This window comes from Penicillium soppii (assembly GCF_028829465.1).
Source record: "Penicillium soppii strain IBT 18220 chromosome Unknown utg000010l, whole genome shotgun sequence".
Classification (NCBI taxonomy): domain Eukaryota; kingdom Fungi; phylum Ascomycota; class Eurotiomycetes; order Eurotiales; family Aspergillaceae; genus Penicillium; species Penicillium soppii.
The window spans coordinates 203781-226688 of record NW_026643240.1 but is presented as its reverse complement, the minus strand read 5'-3'; the positions used below and the strand labels follow the sequence as shown (position 1 = coordinate 226688).

Below are 22908 nucleotides of genomic sequence, written 5' to 3'. Positions count from 1 at the left end.
TCTTTGTTTACAGTCATGAATACAATGGTTAAAAACTCGCCATTTCCTTTTTCCATTCTTCTTTGGACGTCTTTGCAACCGACACTTATCTCGACAACCGCGTTTTCTGTTTTTTTCTTTTTTAGTTGTTTTCAATACAGTTCAACGCTGATCCATCGGCGAACACACTCTTTTTTGGAGGATTTGACTATCTTTCTAGGTCGATTGTCACTCATTCCGTTGAACAATTCGCTATGGCGAAATTGAGTTTCTTTGCTTTGGCCACTTGGCTCGGTCTGGCTGCTGCCAAGGATGTCTACTTGGATTGGAACGTCACTTGGGTTAATGCTTCACCCGATGGCTTTGAGCGTCCCGTCATTGGTATCAATGGCGAATGGCCTTGTCCCCAGATCGATGTCGACGTGGGCGACCAGTTGATTGTCGATGTATACAACGGGCTTGGAAACGAGTCCACCGGTATCCACTGGCATGGTTTCCATCAGTATGCTACCGGTGTCATGGATGGATCTAGTGGAGTCACTCAGTGCTCCATCCCTCCTGGATCCCAGATGCAATATCACTTCGATATTAACCAGACTGGAACTTACTGGTACCACTCGCACGACATGGGCCAGTACCCTGATGGATTCCGGGGTCCTTTGATTGTGCACGATCCTCACGCCCCTTTCCACTATGATGATGAGTTCACGCTCACCCTAAGTGATTGGTACCACCAGCAGATGCCTGAACTGCTCAATTCCTATGAGTCGGAGCAGAATGAGGCTGACAATCACGGACGGGAGCCCCTCCCCAACTCGGCATTGATCAACGATGCTACCAATACAAAGATTAAGGTCTTGCCAAACAAGACCTATCTCGTTCATATCGTCTGCATTGGAAATTTCCCTGGTCACACCTGGGTCTTTGATGGCCATGAAATGACTGTGGTTGAGGTCGATGGTATCTACGTCGACCCATACCCTGCTGGGGACAAGTTCCTGCGTATCGCTACTGGACAGCGTATGAGTGTCTTGATTCACACCAAGTCTGACACCAGCAAGAACTTCGCAATCTTCGACACCATGGACGTTAACATGATGTTCTTCTATGAGCACCGTGATATCCCCGCTGGTTACAACCCCAATGCCACTGCTTGGCTGGTGTATGACGAGGCGAAGCCTTTGCCTGCGCCTCCCTCATTCGGCGCATTTGATAACTTTGTCGATGACCTCTCCTTTGTGCCTGTCGACCACGAGCCCTTGCTCCAGCCTGTGAACCACCAGATCATCCTGGATGCCGGCTCTGCAGAAATCAATAATATCACTCGTTTCACCGTGAACAACCAGACTTACCTCCCACCCAAGGTCCCGACCCTGTACACTGCCAACACTGTCGGCCCCGAGTTCTCCTCCAACCCAGAAGTGTACGGCCAGGTCAACCCATTCATCGTGAAGTATGGCGATATCGTCGAGATCGTCATCAACAACCACCACCCCAATCTGCACCCGTGGCACTTGCACGGCCACCACTTCCAGGTTCTGCAGCGATCAGCTGTTAACGGTGGCTACTATACTGGGCTGTACAACAATGTTTCTACGACCCCGGTCAAGCGCGACACCATCATGGTCCAGAACAATGGCCACGCCGTCCTTCGCTTCCGCGCCGACAACCCGGGTGTCTGGTTGCTCCACTGCCACATCGAGTGGCACGTCGAGGCTGGTCTGATGGCAACCATTATCGAGGCCCCAGAGACATTCCCCCAGACCCTGAAGGCTCCTCCTAACAGCCACTACAAGGCCTGCGCGGCCTACCCCAGTCCCAGCAGTGGAAACGCCGCTGGAAATGACGGTCTTGACATGACCGGTGCCAACACCAAGGTCGAACCCGGTAGCCACGGCGCTTTGTATCACGGCAAGGACGTCAGCGCTCCCGCACCGGTAGCCTCAGCTCCTGCTCCTTTAGCTCCGGCCCCCGCACCCTTGGCTCAGGCTCCCGCGCCGGCGCCCAAGCCAAATACCCAAGCTGCTGTCCCTGCTCCTAAGCCCACCACTCAGGCCCAGGCACCCGCTCCAAAGCCAACCCACACTCAGCTCACCGTCCCACAGGCTGCGCTGCCTAAGCCTCAGCCCAATGCCCCTCAGCCTCCGGCCCAGCAGCCACCAGCGCCCAAGCCCAAGCCAGCCCAACAGCCACATGCTCCTAAGCCGCGGCCCGTCGCTGAGCAGCCTCAACCTGAACAGCTCGAGGAGTACCAGCCCGAGCCCCAGGTCGCTCACCCCGCGCCACCGACCGCCCAGCCTCCCCAGGGCGAGTACGACTACCCAGAGTACTATACCTACGAGCAGCCTCAGGCACCACAGCCCCATGTGGATGTTACCAAAATCAATTCCGAGAACAACTCTCATGGCAGCAAGAACGACGTTCAAGTTGGTGACCCCAATGATCCCGAAGATGATCCGATCCACGCCCACATCGAGGACCACAAGGGCCCTTGGCCCGAAACCCACACCAACGACGGGTATCTCACTCAGGGTGGACAAACTTACCACACCCATGATGATGGGTAAGTACATCAAAACCAGCTCAAATGTGCGCATCAGCTAACATCGTCATTTAGTCCCAATGATCTTCCTGATGGATTCAAGGATTGGGAGAAGTATGAGCATGCAGGCTAGACTACGTTTTGTGGGCTACAAGAAAATGCTTGTATAATAAATTTGATACTCTTAATCGGCACAATACACGATGTCTTAGAATGTTTTATATGACGTATCAAATAGCTTTATCTAACCGTGCACATCGCTGTCCACTCATAACCCTAAAATGGGTGAGCGGTGGTAGTATACCTCCCAGATCTTCACCCCAAACAAGTTCTTTACTCAAACTCGTCCAATATTCAACTTGAACTCCAGGCAAGCTCCATACTTATACTCTGTCTAATATCCAACTACAAGTTCAACTCAACCTATAGATACATGGAATCGACTAGCGAAATGCGTTGCTGCGATTATCTTCTGCCCGTCAACCCCTTCGAGGCAGTCGATATTCGACTGGAAAATTTTATCCACTGGCTCAGAGAAATTGCAAGACAAATATCTACAATACAAAGACCCTGGAGATTTGACTTCCTTTGTTATCGAAGTCAGTCAAGTATACCTCATGAACCACTATCCGTGTCAATACTTCATACCCACGGAATGGGGACGATTTGCCAAGACTAACTGGCGAACGCCAGAGATATTGGAAGGACGTCTAATCAAGTAAGTTTTAAGTTTTCTAAGATCATAGTATGGTGGCGAATGCTAATAATTTATAGGACTATGGAACTTTATTGCAATATCCACTGCAATATGCTATACCTCAATCTTTACGAAAGGCATTCGTGTATAACACTGGCGACGGATGTTAGAAACCCAGAAGAAACACTCACAACGAGTGTATCGAGCTGCAATTTTAAGTCATTTGATTCGTTTGATCCAGGTTCCCCGGGAGAAGTTTCGCCTTCGGGATCAATCAAAGGTAAAGCCAAGGCCACACATGTACATTCCTTTCGCGAAAGCCTGGAACAAGACGATAGACCCCTGCTATATAAATTCGGTTTCGGCTCCAACTCTAATGCCAAGGACCCTGAGCCAATTCATTCATCAGTGGGGCATTTAGCTGCTCAATCCGTCCTTGCGTTACTCAATATCACGAAGCGAGATATGCGATCAAGTTGGTTGGTGGTTCGCTCTACATCATACATCGAATACAACCAGGAATTGATCTACAAGGTACTGCATCAATTGACAGATAACGTGCATGCAAATTCAAATTTCCTTGTATCGCTGCAATGCTTTGTGGGAAACCATATTGTCAGGCTCCTGACAGACTGCAGTCCTAGCGGAGAAATCAGACAACAACAGAGAGAGAAAATAAGAAAGGCCACTAAAGGGTCGGTTTATGAGATGCTCACTTGCATTGATGTGCAAAGCACCGAATCGACATTGCTTCGCGAGATCGCTAACCAAAATCCGGATGATGAATTCCTCACTTCATTGGTTGACTGTGCGCTTGAAAAGTTGCTGGCCCCGGCAGCTAAGGACAATCTCGCCGGAGGAGAAGCTACAGATTTGGCGTACCGATCAAAAAGAGAGGCAGTGGATTGCTTGACAGGCGCTAAAGAGAAAAACTGTTGCTTACCGGATGACACTAGCGATGACTGTAATTGGTCTATTATTGCAGAGCTACCAACCGAGTTGGGATCCGTTAATTCATTCTCGATGTGTGAGGATTCTGATGAATCCGAAGACTACCTAGCTGAGGCTGAGAAGGCCATGCATCTGCTCAGAGCCAAGGGATCAAGTGTATCAAAGGAGTCCGAATTGACCGAATGGAACGAAGGTTGTTATTGGTATGAACGGGGCGAAGCTGCTGATCGCGATTGGTTTTTTTTCTAATTGATCAATGAACATCTTACAATGGATATAGCTCCTTCAATCATCGCTACGCACTCATTAGTTGAAACACAGATAGGAATTAGCCAGTCGATGCAAAACTAAGTTGAAACAAATTCTCCCAAATAAGATCCGCATCTAGTCAAGTCCCTTGAACACCTCCTCGAACCGCAGCTCATTCCAGCGCACATTCGGCTTCAGCCCAGCAAACTTCCAAATACCATCCACCTTGCGGTAGTAGTGCTCATTCGTGGCATGTGAGTGGCCACGCAGCTTCACGGTCTCCAAATCAACAGTCTCATAGACCTGGTGAGCTGCGCGAAGCTGGTGGTGACCGATGACCTCCGTATCGGAGATCTTCTCCCACCAGGTTTGGCCGAGCAGATGCTGGGTCTTGATGGTCTTGTCGCCCAGGAATCCCGGGTGCGTGACCATGGACATATAATCGTCTGCGGCCATGTTATCCCATCTTTTCAGGCCAATCTTTGTGTAGTCGACCGTCAGGGTTGGAGCGATGATGCTGCGGAGGCGATCCCAGTCCTGATCACTTGTCAGTTATGGTATTGAAGAAGTTAAGGGTTGAATGACTTTTTACCTTGGCATCATAGCTATCGGCCCAGTCAAAGACGAGCTTCGAGAGAATGAGATAGTCTGTTGATGTTAGTTTGTCCGGTCGAATCGGTAGACAGGGTACAAACCTTGGAAGCTGATATCCAAGTTAGGCTCGGCAGTGGTGTTCTTTACGGCGGGAGACATATTGCTTGATGATATGTGGAATTTGCAGGTGGTTTACACTCTCACCTCAAGGTACGGGGTGCGAGTATAACTACAAATCCCGTTTACATTGTATGACAAAGCGCACGAACCCAACATTCCCCGGATCTGGCCCATTGTCTTAGCATATTTCCCTTGAATGGGAACAGAGGAATGCAACTGAGAGCTTCTAGTGTGACACATGGTGGAGATAACCCATTGATGGCCTTCCGCATGCGGCAATTGGTGAGCCAAAGTATTTGAGAATTTCCGTTCGCAAGCAACGTGGCTCGAGTTCAATGCCTATTGAATAATTCTGAGCCCTCAATGCCTATTATCGTAATATGTGCCGTAGCCACATTCGGAATGCCAAGCTTACTGCAATAAGCACCTTTGAAGATGGAACCAAGTCATTCGCTGAGTTCGGCTGCGTAGAGCTGAACAGATATATCCAATATTAGGCTACTGTTCCCACCTCCAGCGCGATCTTATAGTTCTACTATACACTCATTCACAACTTTTCCTATAACAACCAAATCATCAATATGGTCGCTCTCAACCCCAGTACCGCTCAACCCGAGCTCGCCGGCAAAGTCGCCCTAGTCACCGGTGGTGGCCGAGGCATTGGATCCGGCATTGCCCTTGAGCTAGCAAAGAAAGGTGCTTCCGTGGCAATCAACTACGCCAGCAGCTCTAAGACTGCCGACGCAGTCGTGCAGGAGATCAAAGCCCTAGGCGTCCAAGGCGCTGCCTTCCAAGCCGACTTGACCAACGTTGATTCCATCGAAGCTCTATTCCGCCAGGTTATGGCACACTTCGGGCAACTGGACATTGTTGTCTCTAATGCTGGAACGGAGAAGTTCGTTTCTCTGGCTGACACCACGTTGACCGATTTCAACGACGTATTCGATCTCAACACCCGCGCTCAGTTCTTCGTCGCGAAGAACGCTTACGACCACATCAACCCCGGCGGCCGTGTTGTGCTAATGTCCTCCATTGCTGCCGGTGTTGGTGTCCCCGGCCACTCCCTCTATGCGGGTAGCAAGAGTGCCGTTGAGGGCTTTACTCGCTGCTTTGCTGCGGACTTTGGAAAGAAGAGGTGCACGGTCAATGCTATTGCCCCTGCTGGTGTCAAGAGTGACATGTGGATGAGCAACTCGTGGCGTTATGCGCCTGGCTGCGACAAGAACTCGTCCATCGAGGAGATAGAGGAGGCTCTGGCCAATGGCAGCCCTCTGAAGCGTTGTGGTGTGCCGGCGGATATTGGCCGCATTGTGGCATTCTTGGCTAGCCCCGCGGGAGAATGGATCAACGGTGAGTTTGGAATGCGGAATCTGCCCCTTTGGACATCGAACTAATTATTTTCAGGCCAAATTCTGCCCTGCAATGGTGGAGCTAACATCTAAGCAAATTTGAGATGTTGATCTTCAGGGGTTGGTTTGGATTTGAGGTTGTATGTAGAAGGAGCCCAGGCTATTTTCAGGGCTAGGGCTGATCGCTATTTTGGTCATGGGTTTTGTTGAAACATTATTTTGTCGATTTAGAATAATGAGCATTAAATTGATCGCATTTGTATCCATCGAGAACCTGATCTTGTCACCAACGGAAGAGCTTGAATTATTAGGGCAAATTAATCACGGGACATGGGCGTCTGGGAATGAACCCGAGAACAAAGTCGAGTCTTGAGACATGGGAGACATAAACCTGTTCTCCTTGACTCACAATGCCCCTGTCATGTCCGCATCCGGAAATTCATGTTGCCCCTTTCGCAGTCATCGATGCATCGGTAGGTCACTGGGTGCATAGAGATCGGCGATTCAGCCTAATGTCGAGCTCGTGGCGATAATAGCCTACTGTTTTCGTCTAGATCGACATCATTTGTCTTAGTTTTGTTTTGGGAGTATCTGCTACCAGAAAGGTCAAGTGATGTTAAGTTAATTGAAAGACGCTGCTTCTTGTACATACATGTACTTGTTCATTGAATCTCATTCTAAATCTGACCAAGCTTTTTACTGTCTATACTACCGTCAATATGGTTAATTGGATTCTCGGAGACAAGTTTGACACAGTCTATCCCCACCAGGGGTCTATCAAGGCATTGTGGGAAAAGAAGTGGAAGTTCCCTGTACGTATTGGCTAAACACCAAGAACCAGCAAATAAACTAATATCTTTTCACAGTGCACCAAGTCCATCTATCCGTTCCACGATGGATCTCTCGAAGACTTCGAGCCGATCTTCGAAAAGCTGATCGCCGTAAGAATCACCACAACCCTCCACCAAGCCAATACTAACGGCAACCAGGACGATGTCAACGATGCCAGCACGGACGCATACACCCAGGCATTCCTCCCCACAGCAACAGCTTTGGAGAGCCAAGGAGACGAAGCCCTGAAATCCGGCCACTTAGACCGCGCAGCAGACCTCTACCGCCGCGCAGCGGTCATCCTCCGCATCTCGCGCTTCCCATATGTCAGCCCGTCCACACGCCCAGAGACATCCATCAAGCGCGCCGCCTTCGACCACCAGAAGAAAGTGTACATGAAATCCGCGGCCCTGTGGAAGCCAATCATGACCGAGAAGGTCATCCAGCACACCCACCGTGCCGGCCGCGACGGCGCCCAGATCCCGCTGTATGTCCGCCTACCCGAGGAAGCTAGCGCCGACAACCGTGTCCCTGTCGTGCTGCTCATGACTGGTCTTGATGGCTACAGACCTGATAACAGTCAGCGTAGCCATGAGATTATCAACCGTGGCTGGGCGACGGTTATTGTTGAGATCCCTGGTACGGCGGACTCGCCCGCTGACCCTGCGGATCCGGAGTCGCCTGATAGACTCTGGTCGAGTGTCCTTGACTGGATGGCACAACAGCCTGAGTTTGACATGTCACGTGTTGCCGCCTGGGGTCTCAGTGCTGGTGGTTTCTATGCTATTCGGGCGTCTTGTATTCACCGTGAGCGTCTTATTGGGGCGGTTGCCCATGGTCCTGGATCGCACTATGTCTTTAGCCCTGAGTGGTTGGCTAAGGCCAATGACCACGAGTATCCGTTCGAGTAAGTTGGACCATGCGCTATTGGAACTTTAGGACTAACAGTTGACAGGCTCACCACTGCCATGGCGGAGAAGTATGGCTACGACAATGTCGAAGACTTTGTTCAAAATGCTCAAAAGAAGTTCTCGCTCATTGAAAATGGCATTGTCGACCAGGACAACTGCCGCTTGCTTCTGTTGAATGTGAGTTCTTTGGTTCAGTCGTATCGGAGGGACAGAAGCTAACTAATTCAGGGGGTTGACGATGGTGTTGTCCCGATTGAAGATTCCATGGTTCTGCTCAACCATGGAGGTCCCAAGGAAGGCCGGTTCTTCGAGAATAGGGTGCACATGGGTTACCCCGATACTCTGCCAGTGGCTTACAAGTGGCTGGAGAGTGTGTTGTCGCCTAGTATGCAGCAAGTGAAGAACTGAGGTTGACTGTCGATATTGTTCTTTGTGAAAGACGAATAATTTGTGATTTATAATTGAAGTACTATTGCGTTGCACTAATTGTTGTTTCATTGCCCGGTGCACTTCATGAGAAGACACTACTACTTCTTCGTATCATATGGTGAATGATTGTTATTGGTAACCGCAGTAAATGATTTTATTCACATTTGCCCAAGGCAAGTATGATCGACTCGCTTCAATTCCGGTTTCTTTTTGTGAAGATAAAGATGGTAAAGATCACACTGCCAGAAACGCCCGCAATGCATGGAGGATATTTGGTCGATGCCCAGAGAAGATCACAAAAAAAACATAGAGTCACATAGCACACAGATTAACAGAGCCAGATTTAGTCTTCATCGACTCTCGCGCGCTTCGACCCCCGGTCATCACCTTCGGCTTCCTGGATACCGTAGCGCTTTTGACCAGAAGTCACGTCGGCGATCATGTTGTCAATGCCGAATGGATCAGCGGTGTCTTTTTCGAACTGAACAGGACCTTGACGCTCCTATAGAAAACATGTTAGCGATGAAAAGAATACTAGTTGGATGAAAACCTACCTCAGCATCAGCAGCGCCTCGGAATCCTTCCTTGGCGCGTCCCAAAACCTCGAATCGGCTGGTCTTCTCAAGCTTGCTCATCTCGCCTTCACCTGCATCCTCGTCATCGGCATCGGCCTGGGCACGTGGACGATAGATGCTGTTGATGGCGTCTTGCGCGGCGAACAGCGGCTTGTCGTAAGGATTGTCTTCGTTGAAACCAGATTGCATACCACTGGTCTGGTTGAACAAACGCGAGTCCCACATGGTTTCAGAGCTCTGTGTGGGTTTGGCCAGACCGAGGGCGACTTTTTCGGAGATATCGCGGTTCTGTTCGCGCGCCATGGTTTGAATGCGACGCTCTGTGCCCATGCGAGACTGGCGCAATTTTCGCTCGTCTTCCCGTCGGCGCTCACGGCGCTGCTCTGCACGCTCTCGGGCGGCTTCATCATCTTCGCTCGGGGGAGATGGAGACCTGGAGTATGAGGAGGCGCTGCCGCTGCGGGAGCGAGCACGCGGTTCACGCTGGCTGGGGCCAGCACGATCCTCACGAGCCTTTTGTGCCAACTGCCGGAGGTGCTCCTCCTTTTGTGCCTTCTCCTTCTCGGCCAGTTTCTGTTGCATGGAAGCTCGGAGCTGCACCTCTTCACGAGCATGGCGATCCGCTGTGAATAAAGCCTCCGCGAACTGAGCAAACTTATCGTTGATAGTGACATCTTGCAATCCACGACCATCCGCAGCCAAACGCTTATCCAGAGGCACGGTGTAACCTTTGGGATTCTTCCAGTTGGACACAGGTGGGGGAATCTTCCAAGCTTCTTGGTCCTCCGCAGTAAGCTTCCTAGGCGGCGAATGCATAACGGGAGGCGGAGGGGATGGCGGGCCACGGGGGATCTTTTTGTGCTTGAACTTCGGGGGCTCCATGGGATCCTGCTGTCTCTCGACAATCTTCATAATTCGATCATTCTGCGGACCATTATTGCCCATCTGGTTTGCTGGGGTGTACCGAACGAAAGTCGGCTCGGCTCTTTTCCCGCCCTTCACGTTCTTTGGTTTCTGCGCGGTTGCAGCTCCTTCCACCAAGGTTGTCAACGCAGCCTTTGTCTTTTCCATCTGCATCTGGATTTCCTCCTCGGACGGCTTTTCCAGCGAAATCTCTCCCATATCCACCCGCTGCCGGAGCGGGATTAAATCCTTGAATGATGCATGGACGGTTCGGTTGTCGGCGTGTCCGCGGCGCGCGATCGCGTCGTACTTAACCTTGCCTTCGGCGTCGACCTGAAGAGCAAGCGCATTAGATGTTGAAGCTGTTCCCTTTCGGCCCATGTCAAGAGGGTATTGTGCAACTAGGATCTCTGGAAACGCGCCGCCGTCGCCAAAATCTTCGGCGGCTCGTGGTCGCCATCCTGCGCGGTTTCCATAGGGCGGGGGACCGGTCCTCTGGAAGAAGAGACGTAAATTAGCTCACAATCCAGCTATATGATAGGATAATAGACAACTCACCCGCAACACAACTTGAGTTTCATCAATCTGGTCGGCGCCCACCACGCGCGGACCCCGGGGTTGCGCATGCTGTGGCAATTCTTCATCCTCGCCAGTGTATTTGGGCTTCGGTAGGGACTTGAAAAGCCCTTGTGCGATCGAGGTCGACATTGTAAGAGTTAGCAACTCAAGAGCTTTGCACTCGCGGTTGTTGAAAAGGGATCATGAAGTGACGCTGGATTTGGCTTTTCGGGACAAACTGCGTGGTTAGTTCATTTGGTCTCCCCTATTTCCATATACCGCCAAGACTTTCAGGCGTTGAGCAATTCGGATCTACTTCATGAATGAACATCGAGTGAACATGAGATGAAAATATAAGATGACTACAATTACTGGAGCTTAAACACGAAGATGCATCTATGTTTTATCTGAAAGTGAGCCAGAACCTTGTGATGGAGCATGGAGAATTTGCTAAGAGATGCTAAAATTACATGGACACACAGGTATTTCCTATATGTTGAGGAGTTTGAGACATACTCAGGTGGATATGAAGTGAGCACGCAAAGGACAAGATATGTTCTCCTTCTCACCCGCCTCTACAAAGTGATCGCGCCCCTGGAATCTATACCAGATCTTCAATCGCTTGGGCAACAATGGTGCAGGGTCATAGAAGCCCAAGATTTGGAACTAATTAATCCAAGTTAGCATTCTGAGCCCAGATTACCTGTGTTCAGATCAGTCACTTACCTTTATAGATTTCTTAGAAATCACCAATTGACCCCGGTTGACTAACGCAGCTACAGGGATGGTGACATCAATGACCCGAGGCTCGGTGAACCCATCTTTAGCTTTCTTGTTTGTGGGTGGTATATAACCGTACTCGGCCTTCACAATTACAAGGCCATCATGCGCTTCTTCTCGAGCTTGTCTCCTTTGTACTTGATCCGCCATGAGTTCAATGGCTTGGAGACTCTCCTCGCGCTTCTTGGGAATGAGCTTCTTCAGCTCACGGTGGCGCTGAGCAGCTGCCTTTCGACGCTTCTTTCTATCACGAGGACGAATATATCCAAACTCAATAGCGCAATAGGCCAGCCATGGAAACATGGCTGTCAGCGCTGTGGCACCATTTGTTGCCTCACTGGCTGGACAAATAAGAATTGGGAGATCGATATTTTGGCCGAGGCGGCGCCACGTAACAGTCATCATCATGCCCTTTTCCGCGATGCCAATACCAAGTCCCATGCGGGTGTATTCTCCAACCCGGCGAGTACCCTTGATCGTCCAATTTAAGGACAAGTCCGAGCTGACAATGCTTGAAACCTCGAGTCGGATAGCACGCGCCTCGTCCATGTTCGGCATTGGGAAGTAACCCTCCGAGCTCCACTCGGTCTTCACTGGATCGTCGGCCGGCTTTCCGGAGAAGAGGTTTCGTGAATACTTCAAGACAAGTGCGCCTCCTCCGGGACTGACCTGCAAATGGCTCTCCCAGGATTCGCCTGACTTGTTCATTAGGTGTTTATGTTTCTTGGACTGATGATGGTGCTCATCGTGGTCAGAATCTCCAGTCTCCTCGTCATCTTCCTCGGCCTCCTCGGATTCAGGCGAAAGGGGACGTGAAATTAAGCCAATCTGAAAGTGGCCAAGCTCGTTGGCAGATCTGACAGCGCTTTGAGGTCCCATTCCCAGAGATGGGAACCAGCCGAGCAGAAAACCGGGCCATTCAATAACACCACTCGACCATGAAATGACACCATGTTTCTTCTTGGAAAGCTTTCTGACAAGTTGAACCTCCAAGGACGGCGGAGTTTCGCTCAGGGAACGGGTATGGACGCTGGTCGCCACGACCTGGATCGGCAGGACGTTAGAAAGGGGTTTGAAGTTTCGAACAATGTTTGCCTTGAAAGTGGGACTAGGCAAAAGAAGACCCTCGAAGCTAATCGCAGAGTCTCTGAGAAGCGAGAAAGGATGTTTGGCCCATATTCCCTTAGTTCCCACCAAATTTTTCATGTTGGGAAACACACTGGCCCCCAATTGGATATTGTGGGCTGCCAAAATCGGTGGCATTGTGATCTAGAAGATTGTCAGCGAATATCCAGAACTTCTTTTTGTTCCCGGTGCGACAACATACTAGTTCTTGTTCTTGGGTTCCATCCTCGAACTGGACTTGGAACTTTTTGACTGGGCGACCCAAGCCACCATTTATACCTGCGCTCAAAGTGATATGAGCTGCCTCGGACCCTTCATCTTGCGCATCTTCTGCAGAGTCGGCTTCCGCATCTTGGTTGTCTGATTCCTTTTCTGCGGTGTCCCAAAACTGCGGTAATGACAGCGGCGTGTCGAATTTATATGAGAGACCATATGAGGATATTTGCGGCGAAGGGATATGGAACTGCACATCTTCGTCCTCATCCACCGAGACCATGGATGACGCGTTTATCCCCAGGGTAATACCGCCCTAGTTGCGAATCACACCATGTCAGCAAGGACCATTCAAGCAACTCTTCAACACAAGGAAGACTATCACAAAAGAATACACACCCTGCTAGAAACCAGGCTTTCAATGGTGCGTCGCTCGCGTTTTTTCATTGTCTTCAAGAACCACCGCCGGAATTCATCCGGCGACATTGTCTTGACGCCGACATTCTGCTGTTGTGCCTCTCCTCCCGTCCCCATAGCTCCAAGTTGGCCCCATTCCTGCCGCACGCCTTCCGCGCCGGATATATCGTAGACAATGCGCTTCTTGGGGTCTATCAGGGTATCGTATGCATCTTGGATGTGTCTGAATTGGCTCTCGGCCGCATGGCGGAGGTGCGGTGGTTGTTTGTCCGGATGAAAGCTGAGGGATAAATTGCGGTAGGCTGATCGAATCTCGGCGTCGGTAGGCGGTGGATTGCGCGATAGACCTAATAGGATATAGTAGTCGGGTCCCTCTGGGTGGTCGTCGACCATGCTGTAATCGCCGTCGAGTCCGTCATCTTCCACGGAGGCGCGGAAGTCCCGCGCCCCATCTTGACCGAAGGAGGACATGAGGCTTGCTGCGCACTCTGTTCAGAATTTTTATGTATATGCTGATCCCATTATAAGACTAAAGTGCAGATGAAGCGGAAATTGGAGTGAAATGGAAATTCCATCGGAGACACGGAAGGTTTATCCGATGGAATCCCCGCAGACTGGAGAATGTGAGCATTGTCAGTGCATAGACCTTACTGTAAGCGGTGGATAAGTGCATCAATTCATAGAGTTACGTAAATTAGCCAAATAGGAATATATTCGAGAAACTCGAGAAATTCGAGAAACCAACAGTTACGAACTATCTGAAGCACGAAACACAAAGTCGTTGTTCTTGATGTCGATGCCTGAGGCATTCAATCCATATTGTTTACAGTCGAGTTCAAACATGAAGTGAAACATGAAAGCATTATCAAAGTGCGAGTTACAGGAAACAGATTTTATTGGTTGAGAACTAAGATAATGGCGTAGTAAGCCGCATTTCTTTGAGTTCTTTGCTTTCTCGTAGCTCTGAAAACCTTAGAGAAGTGGTCCAGTGAATTCTCTCGTGGCCCTAAGATGAGGTGTATTCTTTCTTTATCATCATCGACGGAGATGCGCTGGCCTGTTATGTATATACTACATTGGGTCTCAAATTTTCAAGTCTCAATTACATCCAATGTGAGTTGCTGTATATATTCCTGCGTGCTGTTTTTCCGTTATATGCGATGCTAACTCCGAGTTCTTTGGGTGTCCCAATGTCCTAAGGCCGCTTATTTCCGAGCGTGGAAGGGATATACTGAGGGTTATGAGGGTTACAAGGGTTATAAAGAGACTGCGTATTGGCAAGATACTCCCAACAAGCAAATCTTACCATCATGCTATATCAATCCTCCCTCCCCGACCTTAACACAAAAGAAGCCATCGCTGATGCCCTCTACCGTGCTACTATTGGTTTCGACCGCAATGACATCAAAGTTTTCGAATCCGCAATGACCGAAGATACTTCCTTCGAAATAAACCCTGGCCCCAATGATCCAAGGAGCTTAATCAATGGGCTGTCTACCCTGAAATCATCGGTCTTCGACCATGTTGGCCCATTGGATACGACCCACATGATCACCAATGTCCGTGTCAACCACAGAGCAGGAGAGAAAACTGCGTCCCTCACTGCCTATGCCTTATCACAACATTGTCCGCCTGGTAGAGGAGCAGAGTTTGCTGGGCCAAAGTACATTGCAGGTTCAGAGTACTGGATTGATCTTGTTCAGGGTGATGGAGATGGGCTGTGGAAGATCAAGAAATGGGTTATCGACGTTATTTGGCGACAGGGAGATCCATCAGTGATACAGCGACCGAGCTCTAAGTGAGAAAGACCTCCTTGCTCAAATCTGAAGATGCTGTAGATGGCGATTGTTTGTACAATAATCACACCACGAGGCGACAATAGAACAGAGTGAGATTATGAGCTTATCATATGTCTGTGCATTTCTGCGTATGGGCATGTAACTATGTGTTTTTTTTATCGATTATCAAGTCCGAAAATGAGTTTATGGCATCGTCTTATGTGCAGGAGTGGTGCAGGTGTAGTTGGATTTGTCGAGGTATAGGGTTACGATTTGATACATTCATGCCGGTACAAGCGATCATGTTATTAGATGTGCTTGAATTTCTTCTAGAATATAGAACCCTTCCTTAAAATCAGCAACCAACGAAAATCCCAACATCTGACTGAGCCTCTTAGCGACGATCTATGTAAGGCATTAGGCAACAAAGCCATTTTGGTTTAGCGCGCAACAGGTCAAAGTCCCTTTCGCGTATATCATTGTTGTTATCTTTCTTATAAATCCTCATTTCAAATCATTCATTCACAGGTGGGTTGAAAATGTCTTGCCTCGGGAAGACAAAAACCTCCTGTTCAGCCTAAACTCGCATTCCGCGACAGCGCAGTTCAACTCCCGCGCACGAGCCATACACGTTTCCCTACACCACCACTTCAACAACGAGCTCGGCAAAGATGAACTCTCATCTGCGCGAATCGCCAAGGGGCGAAGAGCCCCAAACATTCAGAATTAACATGTCGCTTCCGCCTGAAGAGCGCTATGTAGCACTTGCACAACTTTACAAAGACAAAATGCGAGCAATGAAGGGCATATTCGATAGTTTGATCCACGACCTTGATGACAGAATCCCTACAAAGCCAGTGCACTGGCTCGCCTGGCTTCTTTTACGAAGACTCTACACGGACGAAGAAACTGCGGAAATCCGAGGCATCAGTCGTGTGACCGGGATCGAACTTTACTTTCTTATTTGCCTGAACGTTGTCCTTGATCTGTTGATGGGGTGTACCAGTGGAGGTGTGCGAATGATGGATGGATCTCGGACCAGAATGGTGCATTTCAGGACGCTGGATTGGTCTATGGATCCACTGCGTGATCTGATCGTGCAGCTGGAATTTGTGCGCGATGAAGAGCCTGGTAAGGTTATCGCTACTTGCATCACCTATGTTGGGTTTGTGGGTATTCTTACGGGTGTGAGGGAAGATCTCAGCGTTTCGCTCAACTTTAGAGCCGTGCATGATTCGAGGTGGAACTTTGGTTTCTATTTGAACTATCTGCTTGTGCTACTTGGACTGCGGCAATCCATCACATCCTTTCTGCGGCAGCTTCTCATTCCTACTGCTACTATTGTCAGGGATGGACTTTCTAATACTTCGACTATTGACGAAATCATCGCTAAAGTTCCCGCTATACGCTCCACGGCTGCCTACCTCATTTTCTGTGATGGGTCAAAAACAGTGGCTATGGAAAAGGACTATCGAACAGCAGTGATTCGCTCCTCAAATTCGTTTATCATCACGACAAACCATGATCAAGACCCCAGCCCTGCTACGACAGAGGCCATCGCCAAAGATACTGGATATGCAGGGCTACGGTCTGGAAGTGACATGCAAACCATGGCAGACCTCATCGATGAGAGTAAAGAGCGACAGGCTTCCATGCAGTCGAAGTGGGATCGCAGAATGAAGCAGGGGGCTTCTCAGCGGGGAATTAGGAATCGGCGAGTTACAGAGTCATCTCAGTCCGGAACAAAAGCACTTCATATGAAAAAGACGAGCATAGAAGAAAATCAGGAACCTGAGGTTTCCATTACCCTTGGAACAGCGCTTCGGTGGCTTTGGTCATACCCAATCGTCAACGAAGATACACACTACGCTGTGCTTATGGACCCTGTTAAAGGGAGGTTCAAATATGCAGGAAAGTTTCCAGTTCTCTCGGCTGAAGAAGAGGATTTACTCTGGGAAGTTTGACCAATACAGAGGACCCTGGATATCCAGGTCAATATTAATTGCCGATCATTGTAATTTGTCTTCAGGTCCAAGCCTGTCCACTCAAAGTTATACGTAGAACAAATAGCCTCGTCAACAGCAAACTGCTAGAAGATCATTCAAAGTATAGAGTCATGACTCTTCTTATTCAGGCCACCCTTCTTCCAGCCCAAGTTCGAGATGTATAAATACAAGTAGCAAGCCGCAAAACACTCGCTCAAAAGCATGCAAGAGAAGAATCAGATATATTATGATACAGACGCAAAAAGAAGTGACACGACAAAAGCCAAACTCGAAAGTCATACCGGCCACTATCCCATCTATGCAAAGCAACGAACGATACGTCAAACAAACAAGCTGTCGTCGATATAGACATCAGCATCCATCAAATCGTTACTGGGGAAAAATGAACAGGCTAGAACTGAAGAAACGTAAAGGGTTGATCTGGTAGTGAAGAATTCTGGTTTCTTTGCCTTGCCGCGAAGGACCTTTTATAACCACGCCATGCAAATTATTAACCGCAGATAACGCACGTAAAAAAATATCCTGTAGTCTGGTTCCGGAGATCATTCATTTCACCATGCAATTTTGGAAACATTATCAAAGGGGTTGGAGACAATAAGGGGAAAAAAGTGGTTCAAGGATCTCTAATCCAAGCAATGCTGCTCGCGGAGATGAGCGTTTCGTCAACCCGCAGTGCATTCAGTAATATCTCTCTTGGCATTGAGCCGGTGAAGAGATCCTCGCCGGGAGTTGCAGGCGGGTGGGAATGGAGAGCGCCAGCATGGGCTTTTGTTTCGAGCGACGGGCCTTCCAGGGCAAAGCCTTGCTTTTCTTCGATGACGCTGCGCTCGTTCAGGCAGTCGATCATCAGACCCAGACGTTTCTGAAGTGCTGTCACTAGCTGCAAAGAACTGTCCCAGTACCGACTCAGCTCTTGGACTGTGTCTAGAGCGCTTCGGGTGTAGGATATGCACTCCTGTAGCTGGGAGGCTAGGCCTGCTGCGCTTAGGACGTCCACCGCCGAGAGAATTAGGTAACCCAGGAATGGGTTTAGAAGAGTTATCTGGGGTCCAGATGGGTCTGTTGCGGATCGGGATGATATGATTTCTTTGGAGTATTGGTCAAAGGTGAGCGCGATACGGATGATTTCGACGGCATGGTATCTTGCTCGGTGGATGTACTGGACTAGGATTTCGGGTCGTAGGCTCTGATAGCGGGCGTGTCTGTATAGTTTCATCAAGTTGGCGTGGTAAAACAAGTGGATCGAAATAAAGGTATCCGCTTTTCTCTGTCGGATGCTGCGCTCCAGGTTTATAGATGAAAATGCTAAATATTCGGGAAGTCGAGTTATCCAGTGGTTGGCCTTTTGGACGATAGTGGTATGGAACTCTTCGGATAGTCGGTTGTATGCTTCGGAGGGAATGTGAGGTAAACGGGTTACATGTAGGGAGACATCTCCCCAGATTGCCATGATCTCGACCATGAAGGCCATGGCGCTGAGGGTTGATCGCTCGTTCTCTGGGGAGGCCGGGGTATGATTGAGGAAAGATTGGAAATAGGGCACCGTTGCGTACTGTTGAGCCTCGTAGATTTCTTCGCGGCATGGAAGTCTTAACAAAGCCGCATCTGACGAAATAAAGGTCGAAGAAACCGAATAGAGGCTCGAGAAGCGCTGGTTAAAAGTCAGTTACCAAAACCAAAGCTTCAATCGGAAAAAGTGAAATTTCTTACATCAAGAACGAAGGCGATCCAAAACGTACGCCGACGGCACTCAATCAACGCCTGTGGATGCAACCCGTAGTTACTCGTTTGACTTTGGCTCACGACACCTTCACATTCCACGTTATAGCGAAGCCCAAACACTGCTCTTCCGGCTGCGCCTATCGAGTCCCACGACCCGGCCAATGAGCCTGTAGCGTAGTACCAAAGACTCATTATTATATGGCTCTGCGCAAGTTGTAAAGAGAGGGCATGTTGGCTTTTGTTGATAGCGAAGCGCGCCACGCGTGCATATTGCTTCATGGCTCCCAGCTTGTCCGGCCTGCTGGAGAATACAGACCCAAGAGCCATCATGGAATAAAGAAGCATCTTATCTTCTGCGGACTTTGTGGGGTATGACTTCATCCACAGAGGGAATCGTCCATGCGGGAACATGTGGTACAGACCGTTGTTCACGTGCAAGAAATAGCATTCAGTGTAATGCATCGTCGTCTCTGGGTCGCTTTCATACGGATCGAGATACCAAGAGGTCATCAGTGGATCGTCCGAGGTATTATCTTTGAGTTCCCCCAAAATCTCAGAATATTCGGGTGAACGGCTGTTCTCAACATGTGCCGAAGCTCGTCCGAGGGTGTCATCTGCACTGGAAAAGGGTGGTGGAAATCGGTAGGACCGAGACCTTAAAGCTCTGTCTGCATCGGCCATGGTTTCATACGTGGCTTCCTGACCGGATGGTGTGAGCATCGAACCCTCAGAGACCGGGGACTGGCCGTTAGTCCCAGGAAGAGAGGTCACACTGTCCGAGGCTCGAGCGACGTCGTAAAGTGACGGAGAACCCTCCGAAGCGTGATTAGCGGGGGTGTAGGGCTCGGATCTACCAGAAGGTCCTGTTGACCCTCTCATCGAGGCGCGGTTACCACGCGGGCTGTGGATTTGTTAGCGGCACTTCAAATCGAACGGGGTTATAGATCCATGTTTTTATTAAATTCCTCAAAGATCACGGTCACACTTACGCACTTTCAAACCGGCATTCTCGTCCAGATTTCCGACATTGATCGCACACGGCTTCGGTGGCAGGATTGCACTTGATTTTCTTCTCACGGCACGTCAAACACGCAAGTGCAAGTCGTTTCCTTGGCCTTCCAGCTTTGGTCACGCCCCAATTAGCATTCACGGGTGTGCCGTCAATGGTTTGCGGGCAGTATGATCCATCTGCATATATAAAACACAGTCCTTCTCCTTCAATGACTCGTTCATCTACCACGGCAGGCCGCACAGGCATCTTTTGCGGCCTACTCGAACTTTCGGGCGATGAGAGCTCTCCACCCGGTACTAGATCGTGTATGGATGTGCTGTGGAGTGGTAATTGACCGTGTGGAAAGGCTGCACTTGATGGGTCGCTCCTGGTGGGTGTGTGGTGGGACAAATCTCTTTGCCCATGCAGAGCCACTTGGGACAGTGGAGGCAGGCCTGTGTTATGAGGTTGATGGAAAGATTCGGAGCGGCCCTTGAGCCTATCATGCATGGCGGGCTGGGAACGTTGCAAAGATAACCTCGGATCATGGTGAGGAAAGGTGTAAGTAGATTCACGGCGTTCGATGCTCGGCGTCAAAAGTGCGTATGCTTGAGGATGTGAGGAACTGGCAGGGCCTTCTGTCGTGAGAATTTGGCTCAAGGATGGGAGTTGTTCTGGCTTTTGTCCATGGTCTTTGCCTTCGGGATTGTCCGTTTGCCTCAAAGAGGGATCCGTTCCAAATTGTAAACTGGCCGGTACACGCGGGGGTGGAAGCTGGTATGGGGGGTCCCCGGATTCTGATAAATTAGCTGGTTGCCCGGATTGCTGCTCCGAGGATGGACCATCTGTGGTGGGTAACATACGACCGAAGGGTCCAATGTAATAGCTTGAGCCTGAGCTTTGGCCTGACATGGTGAATTAGAGAGTCGGGAAAAAAGGAAAAGTGATCCAATCTGTCCGTCTACATAACAGAAAGACAAGTTGCGCAGCGAGACTGGTCTGGTCGTATGTCCTTCAATCGGTATACTGTGAAGTAGACCTGGGACCTGGGGACAATTTGACGAGGATTTCCTTTTGGCAATTCCGGGACTAGTCGTTGGATTCTGGTTTCAGATATATCGTGCAGGGCAAGGATACCTATGGAATGAAACCAGACGACTTAGCAATGGACTCTTCTCCGAATGTCAGCCGAGAACAGGCGCTTTGCACGTACCAATTCCACACTCCTAGGAATTCCGAGGAAATGGGATGCTTTAAAAGACAAAATTGGTGAGGAGATTCGAATCAAGCACCAGTGAAAAAAGGGAAGCAGTTGTACGTTTAGAAATCGGAATCGAGCAACAATCACGAGGCGAAGAACGGAAGTTGTACAAACGTTGCCAGCGACTTTTGAACGAGATTTTCGGCGCTCAAATACTAAACTCGCTAATTCGCATATGTCTGCCGGTGATACCGAGAAAGGAAAGGAATTGAAATTGGCTTTTTAAAAGGCCATCTCGCAATAGTTCAGGGCAGTCACCGTCTTAGGTGCATAGTCTCCGTACCAGGGTGTCTGCAAGATCCTGAACGCTCTTGAAAACGAGGATCTAAAGAGCTGCAGGCATCCACCAGCCCAGGAAGTCACGGAAAACCGGGCCGGTGTTTTCGAGTAGGAGAATCTTCACGAGGCCGAAAAATATCAGTGCTGACTATTGGGGGATCCCTCGAAAAAACGGCGGACCGAGAAGATCAGATGAGAGATCTTCGATCCAGATGATCGAATCAGTCAAATCACAATTTTAGTCCGATAAACAATGCCTCCTGATGATCCGAACAAATTGAACCAAGGAAAATATATCTCCAAAAAAAAGATCAAAAATACCCCGATAATATGATAATGATAACCGGGAACGATCGATGTAGGGACCGATGGTGGCACACAAGACAAAATAGCCTCGAGGGAAGCGCCGCCTATCACTGGTCAGTGACACCCTGGGAAGTTAAAAAAACGACTAAAAGTAGCGCGGTAGATTCCTTGAGACTAAGAATCTAATGGGGTGTGTGTTTTTGTGACGTTTGTTCCAGAAATCTGACAGGTTCGAGGCTTGACCCTTTTGTTTAGAGGAGATTTCAGACAAGCGGATTCTAGACTAGAACCCAACTAAGCCCAACAAAGAGAAAAAAACAGAATAGATTTGAAAGGTGGTAAGGTAGAAAGATGAGAAAGGAGGGGAATCCACCTGGGCAAAAGACCTGGAGTGTGAAGCTTCAAAAACAAGGCCAAAAGCAGGGCCAAAGCAGAAAGTCATCAGTATGTACAGTATGTATAGTATAGTATGTATTTTCCACTCTGTATGTATTCTGTGTACATCCACAAAAATACCAAAAGTACTACCAGTTCATCCTAATTTTTTTTTCATTTTTTTATTATAAAATATAATAGAACATTTAATTTTTATTAATTAAACTACTTGAAGACTCGGATTAACCGATCGACAACAACCTACTCTTACTTTTTTTTTCTTCTCTCGGATTCACCGTATATGTAAAGATTCAAGCGCCGAGAGGAAAAGGAAAATTTTCCAACATGAGACAAGCAGAAGCCCCTCGATTTACTCAATTTCACCCATCAGGCGGCTCCAAATACGCCACTCTCGGAGTACTATGCCCGATGTTCTCTATAGAATCCAAAAGAAAAAGACTTAAAGGACTAAGTTAGAAGCCCCATTAGTTATTGAGAGTGGATACAACTCTGATATCGGCATATTCTGATCCTTCACAACTGGTGCGCCATACCCGATCACAAATACAATATTTTACTTGAAGATGGCGTAATATCAGACCATGTTATGTATAACGGCAATTGCATCTCAACCGTTGATCCAAGTGGGGGGTGGATAGGTTGAAATTTTGTACAATTAGCCATATACTAGTAAATAGTATTTTGTAAAAAAAAAAGTAAAAAAAAGTAAAAAAATTGATTGGAAAGGAAGAGGTTCTCCCGAGATTCCCCCTGGTTCATCCGCACTTGGTTACTCCAGTCTACTGCATTCTTATAGTTACAGGTGCTAATAGTGAAAATCTTCAGGGATCAAGGATGTTGTTTGTACCCGTTGTATACTCCGTACATTGTACGCAGTGGCCTTTTTGGAATGACTGGGCGAACTTGTATATCCACTTTGATGTACTTTCTGCAGCATGACCAATCT

General features: G+C 48.9%; 10 protein-coding genes across 10 annotated transcripts; 6 read left to right on the top strand and 4 right to left on the bottom strand.

Moving 5' to 3' along the window:
- Nucleotides 1-233: 233 nt before the first annotated feature.
- Nucleotides 234-2546, top strand: abr1 (multicopper oxidase abr1; the record flags this gene model as incomplete). Its single annotated transcript, XM_057246250.1, has 1 exon — nucleotides 234-2546. One exon carries the CDS (start codon nucleotides 234-236, stop codon nucleotides 2544-2546), a length of 2313 nt encoding a protein of 770 aa, XP_057091599.1.
- Nucleotides 2547-3926: 1380 nt separating this feature from the next.
- On the top strand, nucleotides 3927-4418 carry N7529_010722 (uncharacterized protein; the record flags this gene model as incomplete). The annotated part of the gene is made up of 1 exon (XM_057246249.1): nucleotides 3927-4418. The coding sequence occupies one exon, from the start codon at nucleotides 3927-3929 to the stop codon at nucleotides 4416-4418; it is 492 nt and encodes a 163-aa protein (XP_057091598.1).
- A 135-nt stretch (nucleotides 4419-4553) lies between these two features.
- On the bottom strand, nucleotides 4554-5171 carry arp1 (scytalone dehydratase arp1; the record flags this gene model as incomplete). The annotated part of the gene is made up of 3 exons (XM_057246248.1): nucleotides 4554-4955; nucleotides 5011-5066; nucleotides 5114-5171. 3 exons carry the CDS (start codon nucleotides 5169-5171, stop codon nucleotides 4554-4556), a joined length of 516 nt encoding a protein of 171 aa, XP_057091597.1.
- Nucleotides 5172-5713: 542 nt separating this feature from the next.
- Nucleotides 5714-6526, top strand: arp2 (hydroxynaphthalene reductase arp2; the record flags this gene model as incomplete). The annotated part of the gene is made up of 1 exon (XM_057246247.1): nucleotides 5714-6526. One exon carries the CDS (start codon nucleotides 5714-5716, stop codon nucleotides 6524-6526), a length of 813 nt encoding a protein of 270 aa, XP_057091596.1.
- Nucleotides 6527-7200: 674 nt separating this feature from the next.
- On the top strand, nucleotides 7201-8631 carry ayg1 (heptaketide hydrolyase ayg1; the record flags this gene model as incomplete). The annotated part of the gene is made up of 4 exons (XM_057246246.1): nucleotides 7201-7293; nucleotides 7348-8219; nucleotides 8268-8400; nucleotides 8452-8631. 4 exons carry the CDS (start codon nucleotides 7201-7203, stop codon nucleotides 8629-8631), a joined length of 1278 nt encoding a protein of 425 aa, XP_057091595.1.
- Nucleotides 8632-8995: 364 nt separating this feature from the next.
- N7529_010718 (SKIP/SNW domain-containing protein) lies at nucleotides 8996-10838 on the bottom strand (the record flags this gene model as incomplete). The annotated part of the gene is made up of 3 exons (XM_057246245.1): nucleotides 8996-9154; nucleotides 9207-10625; nucleotides 10689-10838. 3 exons carry the CDS (start codon nucleotides 10836-10838, stop codon nucleotides 8996-8998), a joined length of 1728 nt encoding a protein of 575 aa, XP_057091594.1.
- A 366-nt stretch (nucleotides 10839-11204) lies between these two features.
- On the bottom strand, nucleotides 11205-13694 carry N7529_010717 (J domain-containing protein; the record flags this gene model as incomplete). Its single annotated transcript, XM_057246244.1, has 4 exons — nucleotides 11205-11354; nucleotides 11415-12737; nucleotides 12796-13122; nucleotides 13206-13694. 4 exons carry the CDS (start codon nucleotides 13692-13694, stop codon nucleotides 11205-11207), a joined length of 2289 nt encoding a protein of 762 aa, XP_057091593.1.
- An 839-nt stretch (nucleotides 13695-14533) lies between these two features.
- On the top strand, nucleotides 14534-15025 carry N7529_010716 (nuclear transport factor 2 family protein; the record flags this gene model as incomplete). Its single annotated transcript, XM_057246243.1, has 1 exon — nucleotides 14534-15025. One exon carries the CDS (start codon nucleotides 14534-14536, stop codon nucleotides 15023-15025), a length of 492 nt encoding a protein of 163 aa, XP_057091592.1.
- A 647-nt stretch (nucleotides 15026-15672) lies between these two features.
- N7529_010715 (uncharacterized protein) lies at nucleotides 15673-16965 on the top strand (the record flags this gene model as incomplete). The annotated part of the gene is made up of 1 exon (XM_057246242.1): nucleotides 15673-16965. The coding sequence occupies one exon, from the start codon at nucleotides 15673-15675 to the stop codon at nucleotides 16963-16965; it is 1293 nt and encodes a 430-aa protein (XP_057091591.1).
- Nucleotides 16966-17620: 655 nt separating this feature from the next.
- On the bottom strand, nucleotides 17621-20632 carry N7529_010714 (Zn(II)2Cys6 transcription factor; the record flags this gene model as incomplete). Its single annotated transcript, XM_057246241.1, has 3 exons — nucleotides 17621-18658; nucleotides 18718-19630; nucleotides 19719-20632. The coding sequence occupies 3 exons, from the start codon at nucleotides 20630-20632 to the stop codon at nucleotides 17621-17623; spliced, it is 2865 nt and encodes a 954-aa protein (XP_057091590.1).
- Nucleotides 20633-22908: the final 2276 nt, after the last annotated feature.